The 23,360-nt window shown below is 45.0% G+C and overlaps 1 protein-coding gene across 3 annotated transcripts in view; it reads left to right on the top strand.

Annotated features, from left to right (window-relative positions):
* The window catches only part of LOC131091487 (sphingosine-1-phosphate transporter SPNS2-like), a 134,323-nt gene that overhangs the window by 96,536 nt on the left and 14,427 nt on the right, over positions 1-23,360 (top strand). The window contains exons 9-12 of one of the 3 annotated variants that reach the window (XR_009115398.1): positions 977-1,042; positions 8,942-9,040; positions 20,750-20,913; positions 21,468-21,550. Coding sequence is in view for 1 of the 3 variants with exons in the window: in XM_058037586.1 (XP_057893569.1) it covers positions 977-1,042; positions 8,942-9,040; positions 20,750-20,913 (329 nt within the window). In the remaining 2 variants the exon portion in view is untranslated. The remainder of the gene's footprint in view (positions 1-976; positions 1,043-8,941; positions 9,041-20,749; positions 20,914-21,467; positions 21,551-23,360) is intronic. The other 2 variants (XR_009115399.1, XM_058037586.1) reach the window with 2 other exon arrangements.

Genomic DNA, 23,360 nt, shown 5'->3' with positions numbered 1-23,360 from the left:
TCATTTCTAGGGAAAGCCCATTCCATGGGCAGTGGGAAAATGGAAATAGAGATTTCCTAACTGCAGCTGGGCTGTAATGACTGGCTTGGACACCATCACAGAGGAAGCAGATCCAGTCACAGAAAAAGGGGATAGGGAGGGAAAGTATTTGGGAAACAAAGACAATTTTAGAAACAAATAGAGGAAGCTTCTGTAGGTCAGTGCAAAAGACTTGCTAAATAAAGCACATTATTCCTGGCAGGGATGGGGTGGTCTGAGGGATTTGGGCAACCTCAGGGTGTGTGGGAAGGACAGTGGCAGTGGTCACATCATGGCACAGCTGCCACTCCTGCAGTTCTGTGGCTTTTGATGTCTCTTACTGACCATCTCCACAGAGCCAAGGATTGCATCTCACCACAAGACACAGATGTAGCAGAGCCCAGAGTCAATTCTAGTCTCCACTGGGCAGATTTTACCTGTGTGAGGCTGCCAGGGAGGGAAGGGATCCTCCTCAGCTGCTTTGCTGCAGAGCTGAACACAAAACCTGGTTCCCAGGAATGGAAATGGCTGTGCTTTGGGGAGCTGTGGCTTTCTTGCCTTTTCTAACTGGCTTTTTGGAAAAGAATAGTGCAAGTTGGGCTTGATGATCCTTAAAGGGCTTTTCCAACCTCAACAATTCTATGATTCTAAGTATGCAAGCCTGGGGCTGTCTCTTCATGCTGGTTTTTCATGTTCTTCTAAAATCAAATGTGTCAGCCTTTAATCTAGCTGCTGTGTAGATCATAAACTTAGTTTACAATAACAACATTTCAGCCCTCTAGAGCTCTGATACAAGTCTATGGTTTCTTGATAGTCAGGATAAACCACAACAGCAACAAGGAGTGTGCTGTGTAGGTATGAGAAAAATAAGCAACAAAAGAAAGTTTGTGGCAGGTTATTTTTCCTCTGAATGTCAAGTGAATAAATCTTCTCCTTTTTGTGTGTTTTGTTACAACAGATTTGCATTTTTATCGGAGAAACTCTTCTGTTCTCAAACTGGGCTATCACAGCAGACATACTAATGGTGAGTGCACTATGGAACAGCATCTTTCTGTGCTCAGAGCAGTTTGGCAACTTGCAAGAGCAACCTGAAGTTCACAATTTCTTCTAGATCCTCATCCCTACTTTAGCCTTTTCTGGTTTTCATTATTATTTTTGCTTACTGAAAAGTGTCATAGGGAGAAAGAAAGAAAAAAGATCTTTTTTTGTCCTTTGTTCTGAGCACCAGGGAGAGATGTCCAGAAAGGACAACATTTCTGAATTCAAATAATTTCCCAAAATTTTAAGTTTGTGCAAACCCCACATGCAGAGAATTCAGGCAGCATTTCCTAACAGTCAGCATGGTTGTGGGCTTTGTTAGCAATAACTCAGCTTTGTTCTGCAATAGGAAATCCTTCCCTCCCTCCTGTGACCACAAAGGCAGCCCATCTACCTACCATTCAACACATACACAATAGAAGCCCACCTCTGGGAGAGCAGAGAGGAAAAGAAAGTATAAAGAATTTTTGGACCATGTTCACCTTGTCCGAGAGGAAACTGTCAGGGACTTTTCAACTCATGTCCTTCATTTTCTATTCTTTCTCCACCACAGAGCTTTTTAAGTCTTTTAAATCAGCAAGCTGACCTCAGCAGCCCCATTTTCACATGAAATAGTCTGGACATTTGTTCAAGAGCTCTGCATGTTTTGCAGAGGTTTCCATCAGAGCCCATCAAACATAACTTTGTTGAAGCCCTGTTGTGAAGGAGGTGTTGCTGATTGTATGAAAAGAAAGGCACTGAGGCACAGGACCATTACAGGACTTTCCTGAGGTCTTTTGTCAGCTTGTTGACAGAACTAAAAATATAATCAGTCTGGCATCAATAGAAAACTCCCTTGACTTGTATTTGCTGGTTATGCAAACACCAGCAAGGAAACAATCAGGTTCAGTATTCTGAGATGCAAAGATAATGGTGTTGATGTATTGATTCAGCAAAGAACTCCAAGCCTCTGTGCTTAAGCTGTGTTTATGTTGAAGTTCAAGGCTGTGTTTATATTTTGAAGTAGCTCTGCAGTTGCCATCACTGCATTGCCTGATGAACTTTCCATCTTTCACTCCTTTGTGCAGGGAAGGCTTTGAGAGGTGGGGTGGGTGGTTCAATCCACTCCTCTCAGTGTGAGAGTGGCTCAGAGAAACAAAGGTTGTCAGTGTACTCTGGGTGTACTTTTAATGCCCAAAGCTCCTCCTGCCAGGTCAGCAGTGGTGGGACAGAGCTCTGTGGGGATTTTGCAGCTTGTGCTGAGTTCAAGGCTGCTGTGGCCATTCATAATTGGGATCTCAGCACTTGCCCAGATGTGCAGCCTGGAGACAGCTGTGCTGAGGAAGGAGTGACAGTACAATGTGTGTAGCTGCTCATTCCTGCCTCCTGCCAGAGCTTCCTGCTGCATCCTGCCCCTGGCTGTGGTGTTCCCAGGAGCAATCCCAGCTCTCTCCACTCAGAATTGGGGGAGAGGTTTAAATTGCAGATGGTTTATGCACTGGCTGGCACAGGTGAGGGCTCTGCTGAGGTGGTCCCAGCCAGGAGGGAGGATCCTGTCAGGCATGTTCAAGGTCTTCCAGAAAATCTGGGCCAGAGACAGACCTGAAATTTAACCTGTGTTGTCTCAAGGTAACCCCAAAAGATATTTTCAACCAACTGCTCTGTTATATCAAGGGTATTAGGGCTGCCATCATTGTCCCATTTAATTACAGAGGTTTTTGTGTTGATTTCAATGTGACTTCAATGTCCTGTAGCTTTTTAACAGCTTTTATAGGATTTGCCATCTGTCTTGCCAGCATCCTATAGTCACTTGCATTTTGTAGGGATGCATTTGCAGTTATTTATGTTGCTTTAGTGCAAAAGAGTTCCATAAGAAATGATTGGAAATAATAGCTCAATTTTCCAAAATACAGCAAAGAAACTAAAGCCATGTTGAAAAAATGGATTTTGGTAATTGCTGCCAGCTTTTCAGCTCACTGTTCCCTGGTCTGTTTTGGAAAATGGACTAAGTGTTGTATATAATGCCCAGCTTGATGCATTAACAGCATGAGTGGATGTGTGAAAGTTTTAGAGAAATAAATGTAAACATCACTTAGATGAGGCCAGAGCTGGAAGCAGAGAGGCTGGAGAGCAGACAGAGCACACAGGGGATGAGAGGGGGCTCAGAATGACAACAGGTGAGAGCCAAGGCTGCAGCCACGTTTGACAGACAGCTTGCTGGGAAGTCCTTGCCAGACAAAGATGTGGAAATGCTTTAGCAGATGCACTTTATATGTTTGGCAAATTAATTTTCCTGATTACTATTTATTTGGCGTAATCAGAAGTGTGTCTGTTCTTGCCTGAGGCTGGGAAGGAGTTTAAAAGCATTATTAGCGTAAGCTTAACAACACTTTCATCCTATACATAAATATTACCCTGTTTTCATGGATAAAAGCTCTCAATACTGCCTGAACACTGATTTCATTATGTCAGGAGTGAGGCTTTTTGGAAACTGCCTCCCAGATGATCTCTCACAGCTTTCCCAAATTTTACAGATCCCATGACTGCTTAAGAATCCTATTGGGCAAGTTGTTAAGGACCTCCAGAGGTTTTGCAAGTTTAATTTCCATGGCAAAACAAGGATGTTTGCTTATTATCTTCCAATTTAATTGCTGGCTCTTCCTGGCTCTGTGCTTGCATTGCCTCCCCTGCTCCTGTATTTTCTGCAGCCCAAGGTGCCAAGTGCTGGCTCTGATAAGCTGTCGGTGCTGCAGAGCTCTGCCCTGCCTGAGATCCTGAAAGGCTGATTTTGTTCTGAATGCAAATCTGTACAAAACAGCCCTGATTCTCCTGAGCACAACTCTCCATATCTCCTCCCAGGCACATGCTCAGATGGTGCTTGGGGAAAGGGGGGATGTTTTGTGTGGAGCTTGCTAATTATGAAACAGATTTCATCAGCCATCTTTGCAAATTGGCCTTAAAATTACCAGAACCCCGAAGCAGCATTAAAACTGCCTCATAACAGCAACAATGAATGAGCTACAGTGCAGCAGGCAAGTGTGGAACACTCTGGGACATGTGCAGTGTGTGGGGCTTTGTGGGAATCTGGAGCTAATAGTGGGGGTTTCATCCATACCACATCTCAAAAGCAGAGATGATGGACAGGGGCTTGGAATTTTTGTGTAAGAGCCACGAAGCAATTTAAAGTGCCTCTATTTCAAACACAGTCTCTTTAGGACTTGGCTGAGAAAAGTCATCCTCCAGTTTATTCATAGTCCTGACATTCATGCAAAAAAAAAAAATTGCTCTGCATATTTCTGTTTTCTTTTAAAACACCAGTTCTTTCTAAATGGTCATGACCTGCCATGGAGAAGCTGCTTTGATGCTTTGTTGTGCAGTCAGAGTCTTCCTTTAGGCTTGGAACAGGCGCAGAGTGGTGCTCAGCTGTGCCATAGGCATGTAGGAATGTTGCTTTTATTCTGATTACCTTCCCTAAAAATAAAACCCAGTTATTTATTTAGTACAAAATGCTGCCCTATTTTTATAGCCAAAGATAAATTGCATTTCCAGAGGTTCTTGTTGTTTTTCTGTGTGTCTCCACACAATACTCCAAGTGCTGCAGGTTAGATTGGAATGGGGGAACACAGCCATCCCAAACCATCCAAGGGCTGCAGGTGGAGGTGTTCTGCCCCATGGTGCTGGGAGCTGGAAACCACAGCAGCCTCCTTTCTCTTCATTTAGGAGTAGTTCTTTTAGACATTTTTTTTAGTGTCTAAAAAATTTTAGTAATTTTTTTTTGTGTCTGCCTGGCTTTTGTGGAGGGTCTCTCTGGATCCCGGCCTTCCCTTTTCTGAGCAGCAGGGACAACTGGGCTATTTCCAGGTTCTGTCAGTGCCTGAACAGTGTTAGTGCATGTTTTCTTTGTCTTTGGTGCTGAAAGAGGCCAGTTTGAATTGTCCTGACCCAGAAAAGGCAGCAGAGTGCTGGAGAGAGTAGAGTTTTATTTCAAACTTACACATAAACATCAGTGTCGCAGACATCTTTTATGGAAAATCCTTTCTTTAGGATTTTTCCTCCTGAGAAGCTGGGAGGCCTCAGGAACAAAATGTAAACATTGATTATCTGCTGCTGTGGAATGCAACAGGTGCATCTGGGATTGGCCCATGTTGGATGTTTGTAATTAATGGCCAATCACAGTGAGCAGACTCAGACAGAGGGTCTGAGCCACAAACCTTTGTTATTGCTCTTTGCCATTCTATTCTTAGCCAGCCTTCTGATGAAATCCTTTCTTCTATTCTTTTAGTATAGTTTTAATGTAATATATATCATAAAATAATAAATCAAGCCTTCTGAAACATGGAGTCAGATCCTCATCTCTTCCCTCATCCTCAGACCCCTGTGAACACCGTCACACATCAGAACTTCCCTCTTTGTCTCGTGGCCTTTTCCTGGGAGAAGGGTGATCTCTCCTTGGCTTTCCCCTTTTTTCAGACCATCTCCTGCTGGTTTCATCACAGGAAGGAGATGTCAGCAGCCATCCCTGGCCTTTCTGAACCTCTATTTAAAGAGCAGAGCTGCTTGCTCAGCCACCCTGCCCATCCCCTGTGCTGAACCTGGAATCAGGGATGAGCCAGGGCAATCCCACAGATTTCCTCCTTGGCTGCTGTGGCTCTCCCACCTCCAGTTTCTGTGGGATGTCCAAACCAGGCTGTGCATGGTTTGAATTTAGGTCTATTTTAGTATTGAAATGCCCGTTTAGAGTTATAATTTACTTCTGTCTTCCAAGAACAGAAGATGTTTGCTACCAACTGCTTCCTGTCCATCAGAACAAAATGTTTTTTTAAGTAGGGATAGGGTGGAGTATTTTTCATTGTTTTTGGAGGTGCTGGTTTAAGCTTTCATTTTCTTTCTTTCCAATATGTTTTTCTAAGGAGATCATGTTCTTTGCTTGCTACATGTTGGGTTTTTGCTTTGAGGGGAGTGTTTGTCTCTTGAATTCCACACCAAATATACCAAGTTTTAGCATTTTGTGGTGTTTCAACCATCAATAACTTCTTCAGTTAAGCTGGAAACTGTACTCCTAATTTGCAAAACTGTGTTTGCATAAAATAGCTACACATGCAAAATTATGTCTAATATATTCATATTAGAATATATTAGAGTATATTCATATATACACATATATAAATGTGTGTTCATGTGCATAAATATTTATATATGCACGCACACATATGATACAGGTATCATTAAGATTTCTTCCTCTAATTAGCATCAATTCACTGCCACTCCCTGAAAGCGGTAAATGTTTAATAAATGTGCCATTTATTTTCTCCTTTTGCTACAAAAAATGATAGGATACGGAACCAGGCAGATTATTTTCTCCAGATTAACATAAACTTTACAGAAAGATCTTTTTTAGATTTTAAATTTTGTGTTTCACATCTTGAATTGGGTAGAATTTCACTTCATCTATTCAGATGCCCTTTCCCAAAGAACTCTTGCAAAATGTTTCTCCACTGCCCCCGTGTGAACTGGGCCAGGTGGGAAGAACAAAAATAACTCAGTCTTAATTTTAATTCTTTCTTCTGTCTGGTCTATCCAGGTTGCATCCATTATCTGTCTTTTGGGGGAGTGAGAATGAGTTGTGGGGTCTCCTACTGTTGACATCCTGACCTGCAGCACATTTCTGTGTCTCTAATGAGGTTTAGAGCTAATTTTGCTCTTGGGATTTCTCCCTTCAAGTCGTGTTCTGAGTTCCTGGATGCAAAAGGAGGGCAGGGCCTGACATCCACAGCTGGGTGGGTGCTCTGGATCTGAACTTATCCTGCTCTTCTGTTGCACAAAAGAAGTTGAACAGGGTGCCTGCTTAATTCATGGCATGAAAGTGCATTAGCAGTGTGCATTGGCATGTCATCTGATCACATATGGTAAACCCTAAGGAAAAGCATTTAATCTAATTTTAGCCGTAATTCAGAGTTGTCTGTGCTTGGAATGAGATGATAATTTTAAACAGGCATCAGTTCTCTTTTAGTGTGGATTTTCTCAGTGATCTTTATTTTGTTCCTGGTTTTCTGGTGATTCTTTCCACTGCAGACAGGGCAGCTCCCCTGCCCTGTGAGGAGTAGCTCAGGCACTGCAGTGTGCTTTAGTCCTGTGCCCTCAGTGAATGCTCACTGCCACTCAGTGCAGGTAAAGGATCTCTGTGTATCTCTGCCCACTCCCGAAATGGCACATTTCATTTATAAATTACTTTGGGAAAGGATTCCAGGAGTTCTAAAGAAAGATGGAGGCAGCCCATCAGAGAGAAAATGAATAAATAAAAGGGATCATGGTCTCCAAAGGGCTGAACAAGAGTTATTCCTGTCAGAGGCACAGCAAAAGGCACAGTGAGATCAGTGCTTACAGGCAGAAACAATGCTCACTTGGATTCAGAGACCTATTGAATTCTTCATTACTTCCAGCCCTTAAATCAAGACAGGATCAATTCATAAACTGGGATATGTGGACTTGATGCAGATGTCCTTAGCCAGTGTCTTTAACAATTTATGCCAGAGACAATTACTTTCTTCTGCCTCTAAAAAGTGAATTATAAAATTAAGGTCATTCCACAGGACAGGGAGTTGCTGGGTTTTTTTATTTTTTAATTTTTCATTCCCTTCTGTGGTTAAGGCTTTGTTATCTATGAGCTCTAGTCCCTTCATGGGGAAGTAATTTGTGTTTTCCACTGCTCCTGTGTAATCTGACTGATTCTGCATGACCTGGCTAAGGGTGTCATGTCCTATTAGAGGAGTGCAGACCAAAATACAGGATCTTGGCTGTGGAAAATTTTCCTAAGGTGACTTTGTCACTTGTCACAAATGGAATCACAATTTTTTGAGAAAAATGTGAAGTGGCTAGAGATGGGAGTGGGAAGGGAGGATGTGTGACCATGACCTTTCATACTGATGTGGATTGCTGATAGTTTAAGAAACTTTTGTTATGGAATAAACCAAATTTCCCAGGTTACAGCAGAGTCCTTGATTGCAAGGCTGATGGTTGAGTGTAGGAACATCGAGAGTGGGATGGTGGGGATGGACAGAGAGCAGAGATCTCTGAAACCAGGGCTTGGAATTTGGGGTTTATTGCACAGGGCCTGGGGGCAGGGCCCTGCTGGGAGCTGCCAAACACAGCTCAGAGCAGGACTGAGAGAAAAGGCAAGAGTGTGGTGAAGAGGATAAGAGTGAGGTTCTCGTTACAATACCATAAATCTTCTTCTGTGCTGAATATTCTCTTTCTCACTAACCAATCTAGTACAAGATACAAATCCTATAGCATTTACATACAGCCTATAAGAATCATTACATTACCATACTGTGCTACATTTTAAACCCTAAAAACTCCTCTTTGGGCCCTTCTGCCAAGCTGTAGGATCTGCCCTGACCCTTGGGCCTGTCTGCAAGCAGAGGGTGTTGTTCCATCGAAAGGGGATCACCTTCAGCTGGCCACACCATTGTTTTCCTGTTGTTCAGTAACTGAGGGATCTCAAAGCTTGCTTTCATTTCAGTCTTGCTTACAGTTTCCATATTCTCAAAATCTTTTGCCAGACAATCATATTTATAAGGCTTTCCTGCTTCATCTTCCCCAACAGTTGAGCAGCTTTAAATATTATTCTTCCCACCAGCAAAGCAAAATGCAGTCTGAGGAGCAACAGCAAAGTGTCTTGTGGGCAAAGCTGATAATGCAAGCTGTGAGAGGAGCAGAGAGGGCAGAGCTTCCTTCCCTCAGCCCTCAGAGGGGTATCTGGGGCTCCCAGCTGCCTGAGCCAGCCATGGACTGGCCAGTGCTCTGGCTGGGTTTGTTTTGTGCTGCCCTGAGCAGTACAAGGCAGATGGGCAGGTTCATATTTCAGCTTCTTTACCTGTTTTTGTTTCTTTCCCCTTCTCTGCAGTACGTGGTCATTCCAACTCGCCGAGCAACCGCAGTGGCCTTGCAGAGTTTCACTTCACACCTCCTGGGAGATGCTGGCAGTCCTTATCTCATTGGATTTGTAAGTGCTCACAGCAGGCTCTGGCAGGGTTTGCTCTGGTTTCCAAACTGCTCCTCTGAAATGCCAGGTTAGGTCCTGCTGGGAAGGAGGGCCTGTGTTTGTCAGCAGAATGGGAAGTGCTGCAGAGCAGTGCCACTTCCTTTACCTGGTTGGGTTGTTGTGAGCTGCAGTTCAAGCCAGGGGGGACTACTTGGGTGTGGGAAATAAACTACCACGTCTTTGTAGCCTGAGGTGTTTCCAGCTCTGGAAAGAGAGAATGTTCTTGCTGTGGTGTGGACATGGGGCCCAGAGAAATTAGGCTGGAAGAATCATGTGTGTGTTTAGCTGTTAACTGACCTCAGAAACCAAATACCTGTTTATGGGCACAGCTGTACCTGCTTTGTGTGACAGTAAATCACAGAACCACAGAATATTCTGGGCTGGAAGGGGCTGACAAGGATCATGCAATCCAGCTCCTGGCCCTGCACAGACACCCAACAATCCCACCCTGGGCATCCCTGAGGGCATTGTCCAAACTCTCCTGAGCTCTGGCAGCCCTGGGGCCATGGCCATGCCCTGGGGAGCCTGGGCAGTGCCCAAACAGGGGTTTTGTTGTGTTCCTTCCTGGGGTGTTCACTTTGGGTTCCTTTCTGTGACTGCTGCAGTGGCTGCCCTTGGTCTGACTGAGGATCTCCCTTCCTATGCCACCCTTGTCCTGCTGCAGAACAGAACAAGAGACCCAGCTCCAAAATCTGGCACTCAGAGAACATTCACAGTTGGAAATAAAAGGCCTGGGAAATGTAATGAGGAAAAGAAATCTGGATATACTGGGGAAATGTCTCTTTCCTTCAGTGGAGTTTGATGCGTGGAGTTGCAGAGATCACAGATCTTCATTTATAAAATACAGTAGCTCCCACAGAAATCCATGTGTGACCTTGCTCCTGGTGTGTTGAAAGTGCTGCTTCCAGGGATGTAACTGGGATCTCCACTGGTCCCATCCCCTGAGAGACAGGACTTTGATGTGTTCCTCCAGCTCACACACAGCTGCTGGGTGCTGTGGGGCTTTTTTATTTTTTACAACCATCATTGCTCAATCATTCATCCTGCAGACACCAGTGTGTGCAGCTACACATATTTATTTATATATACTTAATTTTTTTAGTATATCTGTTTAAATATACATCAATGTTTACTTTTGAGTGGCAGTGCTGTGGCTGCTCTGCAGCTCTCTGAAGCACACAGGAAAAGGCAGATAGAGATAAGAGTGAGAAGACCAAAGAAATGAGAAATCTCTCAAGAGAATAAAAATGCTCGATTTAGCTTAACTCTTTATTTACTTCAATGTTCTGGGCACCTGGGGAGAAACAATCTTATTTTAGAAGTTATTTGAAGGTGGCAGAAGAAGAAAGGAATTGCAGGAGAGGCTGCTTCATGCAGGGCATGATGTGGGGAGTGTGGGAGAGGAGAAGGATTCAGGCAGGGCTGGGGCAGCCAGGCTGCCTCAGGTGACTGCTGCATGTTCAGCCTTTCCCTTACAGAAGAGGGATGTCCAAGAGGAATTCCCAGGGCCCTGAATGATTGCAATTATTCTTGAAAGTTGCCTGGGGCTCTTTGATGTCATAGATTAAAAATAAAAGGTCTTTGCTTGTAGAATAATGTGCCTTGCCCTCCTGGTATTCAGAGATCAAGCAAGTTGTGAGTTAAGTATTTCTGGCTGAAATATGTATAGCCCCAATTTAATAGCTGCAAATTAGGCTTTCTTTAGATTGGGAAAATATTTGTTGCTATTTTAAATGATTTCTGAATTATTGGTTATTATTTTTGAATTATTTTCCTTTTCTAATGCTGTAATTGTTGGGCAGTTGTGATTTGGGAGGAGGTGAGGCAGGTCCAAGGCTCTGTGCAGAGGAGGAGGAGTGAAGCCCTCGTGCCATGAAGGGAGCCAGCATCCCTTTGTGCAGCTCTTTTCTGGCTGGGCTGATTCATCCTCCCTCTGCTACCAGGGCTGAAAGGTCAGCTCCAGCTCCACGTAACACAGAAAACAAACACTATTTAAAGTGAAAGGACAGCCAGCTTCTGCACCAGAGCTAAGGCAGGCACTGCCCCTGGGTGTAACAAACCACAGGAACTGTCCAGCTGCAGTGCAGGATGGAGAAACCCCCTGCAGCATTGAGCCCCAGCTGGGCAGGCTGCAGATTCTGACCAGGATTTTCATGGCAGTCTGTGAGGGCTGAGGAACCTGCTCCTGCTGGATTTACGGGAAATTTGGGATCCTAATTCCCACAGTTCTTCATGGAATCCCCACCCTGAGGGCATCAGCTCCCACTGCTGTAGCCCCAGACCCTTCACAAGGCAAACCAGGAGCAGGGATGGGTTTTGAAGGAGAGCAGCAGAAGGCCCTGGAGGTGTCCAAGGAAGGATTGGATGTGCACTCAGTGCTCTGCTCTGGTTTACAAGGTGATATTCAATCACAGGTTGGACTTCATCATCTCAGGGATCCTTTCCAACCTTAGTAATCCTGTAATTCTGTGAGCTGCAGTAACAGGCAGGCTCAGGATGGGTGAAACTCAACCTCCTGATCCCCTGGGTTCACCTGGGATCTGCTGTGTCTTCCAACTGCTTACAGAATTCCCTGGAGCTCCCTCACTAAATGATCAGTGCTTTGACCAAACATGGCTGGCATCCTACCTGCTTTTGGTGAGTTTATAGTGAGATTCCCTCCAGCAATGCTCTTAATAAAGAACTGGGGACCTTTGTCCTTGTAGGACCGAGCTGTGGCAAGCAGTTATCTCTGCTGGATGCCAATAAATGTGGTATTGATCTTAAAATCCCTGTGTACAACACAGAAGGTGCTGATCAGCCTCAGGTGTGCAGTTCCTGCTGTGCTCTGTGGTGTGTCCTGGAGCTCAGGGTCACACTCAGACTTTCTGTCACTTCACCCATTCCAAATCTTGCACTGCAGCTCCTTAAGCCCCCCAAAGCAGCAAATACACATTAGTGCTTAAAAGCTAAGTGGCAGGGAGCACATATGTGTGGCTATTTTTCATGTCTCTTTAAATATTGATAACTTTTATTGTGATAAAAAGGCTTCAGATTGACTTACAAAGGAGTTATGCAAATACAGCTTTAGGGTGGCAGCTGCAATTTGCATAAAGCTTCACTACATGGCAAGCTCTGAGATAATTTATTGTAAATCAGCACTGCCTGCTCATTTCCAAATAGGAATAGACATTGCTGCAGAAGTTCAGTAGATGAGACAGCTTTTATTCCTAGAAAGCTGTAACTTTTTTCAGGATCTTTGTGATAACCAACCTGTAGTTTAAATAACTCCTTTTTAACACCTCCAGAGTCACCCCACACTCTATTCTTGAGGCATCAGGTGAGAAATCTCACCTGCTCAGTGCATTGCACCCAAATATGTGTAGTACTTTTCTGTCTCTGACCACTGCCACGATTGCTGGAGCACAAAAGTGTTAAGAGAAATGCCCCAAATCCCACCATTAATGTTGAATATCCTATAAAGGTCTTCAACTGCTGCCCAGACAGCATTTCAGACTCAGAAGAGCAAGTGGAGGGAGGTGGCAGCAGCATGTGAAATAGTTAACTCTTGTCAGGCTGCATCACAACTCAGCTCTTTGTATCACTAATTCTGGTTTGATCTTGGTTGCCCTTTAAAATAAAACAACAGTAAGTCCATGCTCCTGTGTCCATCTGTGCACGGGCATGAACCTGTTTCACTGCTCAGGGTTTACATCATCCTTCTTCTTGTGTCCCCCTCCACTCCCTGACTGCTCTTCTGCTTCTGGAAATCTGAATGCAGGCAGAAGGAGGGTTTTATTTCTAGGCTGTGGCTTGGGACTTTTTCTTTCCTTCCTCCACGTTTGTGATTTGCTGAGCTCTTTGCTCTTCCACCCTTGCCTGTGATGCCAGCAGGACCTGCTGCAGGCAGTGCTGTCCCTGTGTGCCAGGCAGGTGGGCACACACTGCCCTCACTGCCCTGCTGCTGGTTGCTTCAACTCCTTCTCATCCCCTCTGTGCAGCTGTTCAGAGGGTCTGAGGATGAAAACCAGTCAGTGTCTCCTTGTCACCCGGCCACATCAGCCTGTGAGAGGATGTTCTGAAGTGCCAGAGGTGGCTCTCCTCCAGGAGCACCTCTGGATGGACCAGCACTGCTCCCTGGACTCCTCTGATGGTGGCTCCATCTCTCCTGCCCTCTTGGGCTGTTCCACTTTTACTGGAGGGACACCACCTCCAGCCTTGGCACCTTCACTTTTCTCCTTCCCCAGCTTTCCTCTGAGCAGGTTGATAAACCTAATGAGCTATTTAAGCAGCAAGAATACTAATGACCTTCCTTTAGCAAGTAGTTAGCAGAGCACTGTTAATTATCCCTGGTGCAGAGTATCAGGGCAAGTAGATCAGAATTTCATTAGGGGCAAGGCAAGGAAAACTGTGGTAAATGCAGCAATTAAGATACTTTTTAACGAAAGTTATACCTGGAGGTGCAGATTTCACAGGGTCTTGGCCCAGTTTGAAACAGCCTTTTTGTTGATTTGGTTTGAAGGTGTTGGCCTCACCAAGTATATCTATGTGGAAAGTAGCTTATGTGTAAACACTTGCCTGCCTGAGAGAGTAGAATTCATGTATTATGGTTTAAAATTCATATTTTATGGCTTAAAAGGCTATGGCTGCTTCAGAGTAGGACATGCTTACTCTGGAAGGACACTTTTCCCAGCTTAGTTTGCTAGACTAAAACAGACCTCAGCCCACTGGGAGTCAAATCCACTTCTGTCTGACTTAAAACCAGGGTATAGCAATGAGGTGGGTGGTTGGGATGTGAGCTGCAGTCTGGGTGTTCTGTCCCTGGCTGACCCATGCAGCCATTCCTCACACATGGCCCATTAGGTGCCTGCTGGGGGTTGCACAGCTCAAGGTCAAGAAGGCAGTAATGTCCTGAAACAAAAATGCAAAATACTCCCCTGCTGTGACATTGACATTCTTTGAAAAAAATCCCTTCTCCCAAGGTTTTTCTCCTGGGAAGCTGAGAGAAAAAGAAAACAATTTTTATCTCATTTGCTTCTCCTGTGTTGTCCTCACATGTGGAATGTGTTTGGAGATTGTTTACCCACAGGTGATTGTTTGGGTTCTGGTGGGAGTTGTTTTCACTCTTTGGCCAGTCAGGGCCAAGCTGTGTTGACTCTGGAGAGAGCCACAAGTTTTCATTATTTTATCTTTATAGCATTCAGTAAGTATCCTTTCTGTATTCTTTAGTATATTCAGTATAGTATTCTTTAATATAATTTAGTATCATAAAGTAATAAATTAGCCTTCTGAGAACATGGAATCAGATTCTTCATTCCTGTGTTTGTTGTGACATTTCCCAGCAAATACAACATCCTGCCATCCCTCTCTGGTCCATGGACCACCAGGAGATATCCCACTGCTCTTGTGGGGCTGAGGATGGAACAGAGTCTCTGTCTTTTTGCCTTTTGCAGCTTGTTCTGATATAGTGTAGATGAGTCTGTATGAGCATCATCTCCCATCACCTGACAGAGCTGGTAGATGAATTGTGATACACATTTATGGCTTTTATTGTTCTTTCTGTCCCAAGCCTCAGCTGCCTGACAGGTGTGGTGAGACCCTGATGGCGCCACTCCTCCTGCAGGGATCTTTCCCCACCTTCATGCTGGTGTTGTTCATACTCACACTGTGGTGGGTAAAATGGGACTTGGCCTTGCTGGGCTGAACATCCACTGTGCTTGCCAGGGAAATGATGTGAGGGTGAGAACCTCCAGCCCCTCCTCCTTATTATCTGTTTCTTCAAGCAGTAACTTTAGGTTGAAGATTTCTCCGGTCCTGAGTAATTAAAAGCCTTTTTCATAGTGCACTGAAAGGCCAAATTTTTGACATAGCTGTCAGCTGCAAAAGAAGAGGAGAATTAAGCACCTGGAGACCAGTCCTCATGGGATTGATCTCCCCATTGCACTGAGCTAACAAGCTTCCCACTTCTGATGAGTCAGGAACAGATAAAATTTAAGTCTGTTAATAAAATACCAAATGACTTCCCATCTCTAAAATGCTCTGTACCCAGGGTTCACAGCCTGCTTTGGTGTTTTTTTCAGAGTTCTGTGCATCTGTCATGTCCATGACTTTGTTAGATGTTCAGGTTCTCAGTATTTTTGATAAATGTTTAATGTAGGTGAAAGTACCTCAGTAGAGAAAGCCCAGAAATCCAAAGCAGGTCATTGCTGCACTCGAGTATTTCAAGCTCTGTCTCATCTGCTCTGTCACTCCTCTGTGCACTGAAAACCTCCTTAAATAAATGTTTTCTTTGAGCTTCCAAGAATCCTGCGTGCTCCCAAGCTGGGCAGATTTCATGGTGCTGAGCACCTTTCAGAATGTGTCCAGATTCTCTTCAACACAAGGATTCACTTTGCTTTTGCGGGATGTGCAGGCAGGGAAGGGGCCCATGCAGCCAGGAGAGGTGGGGATGGGGGTTCTGCTAAAGGTTCTGTGCCCCAGACCTGTTTTTCCATGGGAATGGGGCACCCCCATCCATCCCACACCTTCACCTGCCTGGGTCATGGGAGCTCCTTCACATTCCCCATGCAATGAGGCCTCTCTGTCTGGGATCAGAGAAAGACTGGTCTCAACTTACAAAATCCCTGGGCAGAGCAGACCAGAGAGAAAGGCAGTTTATGACTTGAGGAAAAGAGACTTTCAACCCTCTCCAGGGCAAATGGGGCAGATATTGCTCTGATGTACCAAATCCATGTGCTGGCACAGCAAGCAGCATCCCTATGGAGCATCTTAATTTACTGTATTTCAAGGCAGCACCATATATTCAATGCAGCTTGGTCATCCTGGGAGGGGGAAAATATCATTAAAAAAAAAGTGGTTTACTTCCTCTTATTATAAAGTGTTCCTCATGCCATTTAGTGCAGTATAAACTCTTCTCCCCCAGGCCCAGCAAATTGTTTACTTTATAAAATCCCTCCTTTTTGCTTTCTCAGCTTCATTTTCATTCATAGTCCATTTTTTAAGAAAATTAAAGAAACCTTTCATATTCACTCTGACTTGAGAGTGGGTGGATCTCAAACCACTGTGGGGTTACAGGGAATACTGTGTTAAGGAACTGTACTGAAATGATCAGCCAGGGAGCAGGGAGAACCTGGCTTGTATCAAACTGGTAATCATGGAAATCACATATTTGTGCCAGAAAGACTCTTTTATGTAGCAGGATTTGTGCCCAAGTGGCAACATCAGAAACTTAGAGAAGCCAATTGCAGAGGAATTGAGATATTGACTCAGCAACAAGAGAGGAGGAAATGAAACAGTGATTTTGGAGATGTTGTTACCATTACACTGTGTAATTAATAAACCAGTTAATTTACCCACCCAGACTGTTCAGGAGAGACAGAGCATGGAATCCAGATGCCTTCCTTGGGCTCCAGCCCACCTTGGCACCTCCTGTCTCCAAGGCCTGCAGCCTGTTCCAAAGCACACACCACTCCTCCCAAGACAGTAATGAAGTTTCCCTTTGTTCCTCTGCTGTCTCCTGCACTCAGATGGAGACACAGGTGGGGATTTGGGGCTGGGATGGTGCCCACTGCAGCTGCACTGCTGCTTCTCCAGAAAGCAGGAGCTGTCTGCAGCTGGACTCCATCCAGCTGAGCACACACTGTCCTGTTCTGCTGGGAAAGAGCCTCAAGCTGAGTTTATTCAGCAAAGTCAATCCTCTTGCTCTGAGCTCTGTGCTGCACAGCAAGGGAGGAGATGTGAATTTCACAGCTAGGTTGGTTGTTGGGAAGGATGGAAGTTTGACAAGTCTCATAGCTATGTGTGCTTAGCAGAAAGATTTTTAAATGTAGAGTCTGAAGAAGGAATAGAAATGGAAGCAAATTTTGATATAGAAGAAAAGAACTGCTGAGCCAGTCTTACTGGATAACCAAGGAGGCAAAGGGTGTGTTAGTTAGAAGGGTTTTTATGACTTAGAGCAAAGGATAAACCCACCTCAAACAAGAAGATGTTTTTACCAAGCAGAAAGAGAGCACAGGCAAACAAGCCTGCCCATGTTACAAGTAGAAAAAAGTTCTCAGAATTTTCCCCTGCAAGAAAACTGAAACACAACTTCTAGCTTAAACTGTAATGTACTGACTTTTACTGATTGGAGAACAGTAACATGAAAATGGTAATTATAGAGTTATGACAGGCTATAGGTAGAAGTTAAGGTACAGATTGGTTCTGCTGTATTAAGATGCTCAGCAAAGAAAAGTCTATAATGCATTGTAACCAAAAGAAAAGTCTATAATGCATTGTAACCTAAACTCAGGGTCTCCAGGCCTGCCTGCAGCTGGAGCTGGCAGCTGTGGGCACAGCTCTGTCACCCACAACCCTGCACTGCTGTAACACCTTGGATCCAATAAACTGCATTTTCACTGCATCTCTCATTCAGGCTCTTACAGTTGGTATCAAAGATTTGTGATTAGACTGCAGAGCAGCAACAGGACTTCCCTCTGGATTTTCCACCCCCACGTTCTGCAGAGATGTTTTGAAGCTTTTTGGCACCTCCCAGCTGGAGGAACAAAGGGAGGAATCCCACACACGACTGCGTGCTGCAGAGCTGGCACCGGCCACGCGCAGCCCCCGCAGCTTGTTACTCATCTTAGAGAGAAGACACCAGAAATTATGCTTGGTTGGGTCCTGCCAAATCACAGTTGGCCAGCTCAGGATGCTGTCATGGCAAGGAAAACCCAAAACTGGCAGTACAGAGCAGAGCATTTGGCAAACGGTGTGTCATTCTTGGAGCCTGGGTCTGTAATTATGTCCTGTGTCCTCTTGAGAGGAGACGCCAAAGTTCCAGCCTTAGCAGGTGGTTTGGAACAAACTAACAGGGAGCAGTGACTGCTAACAGCAAAATTATATATTAAAAAATATATTTATATATATAAAATAATATATATAAAAATATGGACCTGGTAAAATCCTAGAGTTTAGAGATGAAGACACTGGGGAGTGAATTATGTGGAACCTGGCTGAGGAAGCCCAGCAGGCTTGGTGGAAAGAATTATACCTTGAAAGGGAGGAAAGGCATGTTTTTCTAAACTGTGCATTTGCAGAATGTGTTTGGTTAAAAATGAAAAATACAGCAGATTTAATAATAACATGATTTGTTGCTAGAAAAGGTCAGCACAATTTGTTGCATTAGAAGGGAAGGTGTGAGACAAACTGCATTGGGAGATTTATCTTTTGGAGACTTTACACTTTCAAAGCTGTTTTTAGCCTAGAATGTCATGCCATCCATGGAGAAAGCAATCAGAACCACATGCATGGCTTTTCATCCTCTGCTGCTGACTTACCATGTCAATTTGTCAAGTGATTTATTATCTGGTCCTTTTAGAGAATAATTGTATCCATTCCCCAAAATGAAAAGTGCTTTAGGATGTCTCGATTTCTGTTTTAGAATATCCTCAGTTCTGGATATTGCAGTCTGACAGAGACATTGACTCGATGCCAAATTCTGGTTCATAATGAAGAGTAAGGGAAACGTTTGGAATTAAGGTGTGTGGATACAAAAGGGAATTAATGACCAGCTGATGTCCCCGAATGCAGAGCACATTCTGCTACTTTCCTGTGGTGCATCCTTTTCACACTCAAGTCTTGTTGCTGTTTTTAATAAATCTCTCTGGCTAATGGTCACTTTATTTTCCTTGAATCTCACATGAGAATTGTTTGCAACACTCTTGTTTTTCTTCGTGTGTTTTACACTGTGAATAAAGTTCTTTTTGAGAGGACTGGAACTCTTCTATATCCCAAGCACTGAAATGTTCTCCTCATCCTTTCTAGGGCAGGGAATGAAACAGAGAAATGAGGCTAAAACCCTTCAATTCTTCCTGTAGTTACACTCTTCCAGTGTTGGGCAGGATGTGCTGAGGAGTGTCCACACTGAGACTCCAGTGCTCCAAAATCTCCCTGCTAAAACACTCCCAGTGTTCTTTGGAACCCCATGAGCATCATCCTCCTGAGACCTTCTGTTGGTCAGGCATCTCCTCACTCACATTCACCTTCCAGGTCACTGCAGAGTGTGAGCTGGTGATTTCTCCTGCATGTGACAGTTCTTCTTTTCACTGTCAAGATTTAAGCCTTGAATGTCACAACTTGCTTGTAGGTTGTGTTTGACTCCAACTTTTCCATTACCAGTGATGTGGCAGTTTTGAAGTTGCTGCACAAGCTTTGACTGTTTTCTGGAGCTGATTTGTGTGTGTGCACAGCAGCAGGATTTTTTGTTCCAAATTCCCTGCAGTCTTTTGGTATAAATTAGTGTTTCTCCCCCAGCAAAAGGTCATGGATAAAAACAGAGCTGGACATTTAAATACCCAATGCCTTGAGACCCACCCCAACTGCTGCTACCTCTCTGTTGGATTTATGGAGAGTAAAATTGTTTGCTGGGCAGTAAATATTAAAATGTGGAAGTTTTAGCTACAGATATGCATTACATTTTAGTGAGTTCTAGCAAAAGCTTTTCATAACAAAGTAAATAGTGCTGTTGTGTGTCTCTGCTCCTTTGTGTAGGTGTAAATAATTTGTGTTTACTTTCACCTTATGATGCTTTTTGGTTGTCAGAAGGTGCAGATTGCCGTGATCCATTAATTTGGTGGTGTGCAGTGCCAGCACAGCCCCATGTCTGAGCCTGGGACAGAGCCATGTCTTGCACACAATTACACTTCAAGCCTGGGAGGTTGAAAGAAGGAATGAGCCCCATATACCTCAGACATGGGCATAAAGCCCCCAGGTTCCAATTATTTTTCTCCAAATCAGATGGGATCTGGGTTTTTTTTGTTCTTAGGAAAACATTTCCCCCTTCCCACTCAGTACACAGAAATGGAATTTATTACCTCCCTTTGCTGAAAGGTAGATCAGGTGTGGGAGTGAGCAGGACTTGACAGGAATTGCAGAAGATTGATCCCTGCTTCACCCCCTGAGCAGCCCCAGCAGGGCCCTGCTGGCTCCCCTGGGTGTTTGGGCAGAGCAGCAAGGTCAGACACCCACAGATGCTGTCACTGACACTGCCTGAGAGCATGGAAAGGGCTGTGGGAATAATGTTAGATCAGGCCAGAAGAGTGGCAGCCAGAGGAGAGCCCCGCCAAGCCTCAGTGTCACAGACATCTTTTATGAAAAATCCTTTCTTTAGGATTTTTCCTCCTGAGAAGCTGAGAGGCCTCAGGAACAAAAATGTAAACAATGATTATCTGCTGCTGCTGTAGAATGCAACAGGTGGATCTTTGATTGGTCTATGTTAGTTGTTTCTAATTAATGGTCAATCACAGTCACCTGGCTCTGACTTTTTGTCTGAGATACAAGCCTTTCTTATAATTTTTTCTTTTCTATTGAAATCTTCTGAAATCCTTTCTTCTATTCTTTTAGTATAGTTTTAATATAATATATATCATAAAATAATAAATCAGCCTTCTGAAACATGGAGTGAAATCCTCATCTCTTCCCTCATCCTCAGGCCCCAGTGAACACGGTCACACCTCAGAGCAGAAATTGCCCAGGCTCCTGTGTGCAAAGATGAAGGGTGTGAGGGACATTCAGCTTGTGCTGAACACACTGTTCCATTTCAAAGCTCACACATGTTTGGTGGGTGGTTGTTTCAGGAGTTGTGTTCCCTTCACTCTCATGGTGTCTCTTTTTCATCTGTGTGACTCATTTTTTTCTGCTCCCCTCTCGCAGATCTCCGACCTGATACGACAAAGCACAAAGGAGTCCCCAGTGTGGGAGTTCCTCAGCCTGGGTTATGCTCTCATGCTCTGCCCCTTCGTGATTGTCCTGGGAGGGATGTTCTTCCTGGCCACAGCCCTCTTCTTCCTCAGTGACCGAGCCAAAGCTGAGCAACAGTGAGTAGCCTGGCCATTGCCAACGGGGAGGCACCACAGCCTGTTTGCTCTCTTGAACCTTATGCTTGTACTCTTCCCCTGGCTTTGGCCCTTCCAGGTAAAGGATGTTGGGTTGTGTGTTCAGAACCTGGGCTCAGCAGAGTGCATGAGGCTGCACGAAGCACAGGGGCTTGGGTCATGCTGGCTGGGCATCCTTTACACGCTTCTGCTCTGGTGGATCTCAGTTGTTGGCCACATGGCTCAGAGGGGAGCACAGGCCCCTCACGCCCTTGCCTGAGCATGTCACAGCCCAGGCTGTCCATGGTGAGGGGCTGCTGGGTGCTGGAGCTGGTGGAGTGTGAGGTGAGGAGCAGGAGGTGCTCCCCAGAGCTTGGTCAAGGCTGCACCCACCTGCCTCCATCCCCAGAGCCCCACTCACCACCTCTGCCAGCCAACACGAGGCAAGGAGGCAGCAAGCTGTGTGTGGGGACATGTGCACTCAAGGGTTGCTGTGATAAAGAGTCTTTCCCAGTCCCTTCTTGCAGCTTCATGAAAGAAAAGCAACTGTTTTTCAGTAAAGAAACCGATTCGGATCATCTCACGGTTGGCAACTACAGTAATTCAGAAGACGCTTCCACATGACATACAAACTTCTGGGGTTAGTCTCTTTCTCATCATTGTTGAAAAATAAGAGTTACTATGTGTAATGTCATGCTCAGTATGTGGGTAGGTGACTAGTCTGGTGTTGGCTGTAAGTTCCCTTTGCTTTTTTCCCCCTGGGGAATGGGAGCCTTGATTTACCTTAAGGAGAAGAGCCCTGGAATATCACTCCAGGTGTAGCAGAGGTGGAAGGAAAATTAGGTGCTTGGAGTTCACATAAGTGTGGGAACAGTTTGGGTGATACTTTCTGGCTCTCACTGTCTGATCAGATGGATGAAAGAGATTTGGAAGCAGTGCCACAGATGGTGGTGTGGCCCTGCAAGTGCAGTTCCACCCTCCTTTTACTAGCATACATAAATACCAAAGGAAGGAGAAGTTCCTCTATTTTTATTTATTAAACATTGTGGAAAAACAAGACCTCATGTCATAAGCCTGGGAAGTCCTACAGAGTTGAACTTCAGTGTGGCTTTGGGGACATCACATCCTGGTTTTGCCAGGATGTGTGTGCCTGGTTTGTTATCTGCATACAAGGGTCTTAAATGGCAGGAAGGGAAGTTGGAGATTAGGTGTTAGGAAGGACTTCCTAAGGGAAAACAGAGGTAAATCCTACAGCAGATTATTTAGGTAAGACATGAAAGCTTTGCCTTGTTTCTGATGGCCTCCCTGGCATGGCATGAGGCAGGAAGGTGGGATCTGCTCTCCAGCCCTGTTTTGTGCCTGTGCTGTGCTTGTGCACATCAGCTGTCCATGCCAGTCCAGGCAGTGACCACCTGGAGACATGGCAAGATGAACAGAAGTTTCTGGATGCTCAGGGTGGTTTTTTTGCTGCAAGGAACCAAAAGTCCTACTTGGTGTCAGTGCAGCAGATGAAACCCCCTCTGTAGCATTTTCCTTTGCTCAGGGTGCTCACCTGATAATAGAAAAGCTTCAGGGCTTGTCTTTCCTGTGTTCAGAGAGGAGAGTGCTCGTTCCACTTCTAGCTGTGGTGGTTTGTGTCCCTTTGCATCACATCTGCTGCCAGTGTGGCATGATGACACCTCAGGTGGTGAAGGAGGGGCTCAGGATTCAGACAGTGATGAGTCCCAGGTGACTCCCATTTTTCAGCATGTCAAGCCCACCTGTACCTTTATCCTGGGCAGGGCACTGTGGTTTCCAGCTGTTCTCAGCTCCAGTGCAGATCCCAAGGAATTGGGTTTGGTTCACTCAGGGGGCACCACAGGTCTCAGGCTGGTCACAGCAGTGTTAGTGTGGGAGGGAGATCACATCCACACCTCTAATGGCTCCTGCACAAAAGGGTTTATTCCTCTGTTGCTGTCTGCCCTTAGCAGCTTTGGTTGCACTCTGTCCACATCCAGAGCAACCAGCCTCCCAAACAGCCACTGCTCCATTCTTAGAAGAAAAACATTCAGGTTTCAAATCTGGTTTTGTTTCTCTTTCAGCATCGTTCCCTTTCCTGACTCACATCTGTTCATGAATTTTTTATTAGTCAGTCACAGGTATTTTGTGTTGCAAACTGGGGAGAACAAGTGTCATAAATAATGGTTAACAAAATCATTTCCCTCAAGTGGCTCTTAGGAAGGCTACTCTTTCTGGGGTGTGCCCACTCCTATGTTAAAAATACAGTGTGGCATCCTGCAGTGAGATTCCTGGAGTGCAGCTTCACTCAAGTTATGAGAAGTGAGAGTGGAGTAAGAGAGAAGTAAGGCTGGAGGCTGTGGAGGGACCCTTGTGCAGCAGGGTCTGTGCTGCCAACCAGGCCCTGTCTGCCCCTCCAGCAGCTTCAGTGGCTCCTCAGAATTCATGGGGCA

This window comes from Melospiza georgiana, chromosome 19, assembly GCF_028018845.1.
Source record: "Melospiza georgiana isolate bMelGeo1 chromosome 19, bMelGeo1.pri, whole genome shotgun sequence".
Taxonomy (NCBI): Eukaryota; Metazoa; Chordata; class Aves; order Passeriformes; family Passerellidae; genus Melospiza; species Melospiza georgiana.
The sequence above is the reverse complement of the archived record's forward strand: the minus strand, read 5'-3'. Positions and strand labels throughout refer to the sequence as shown.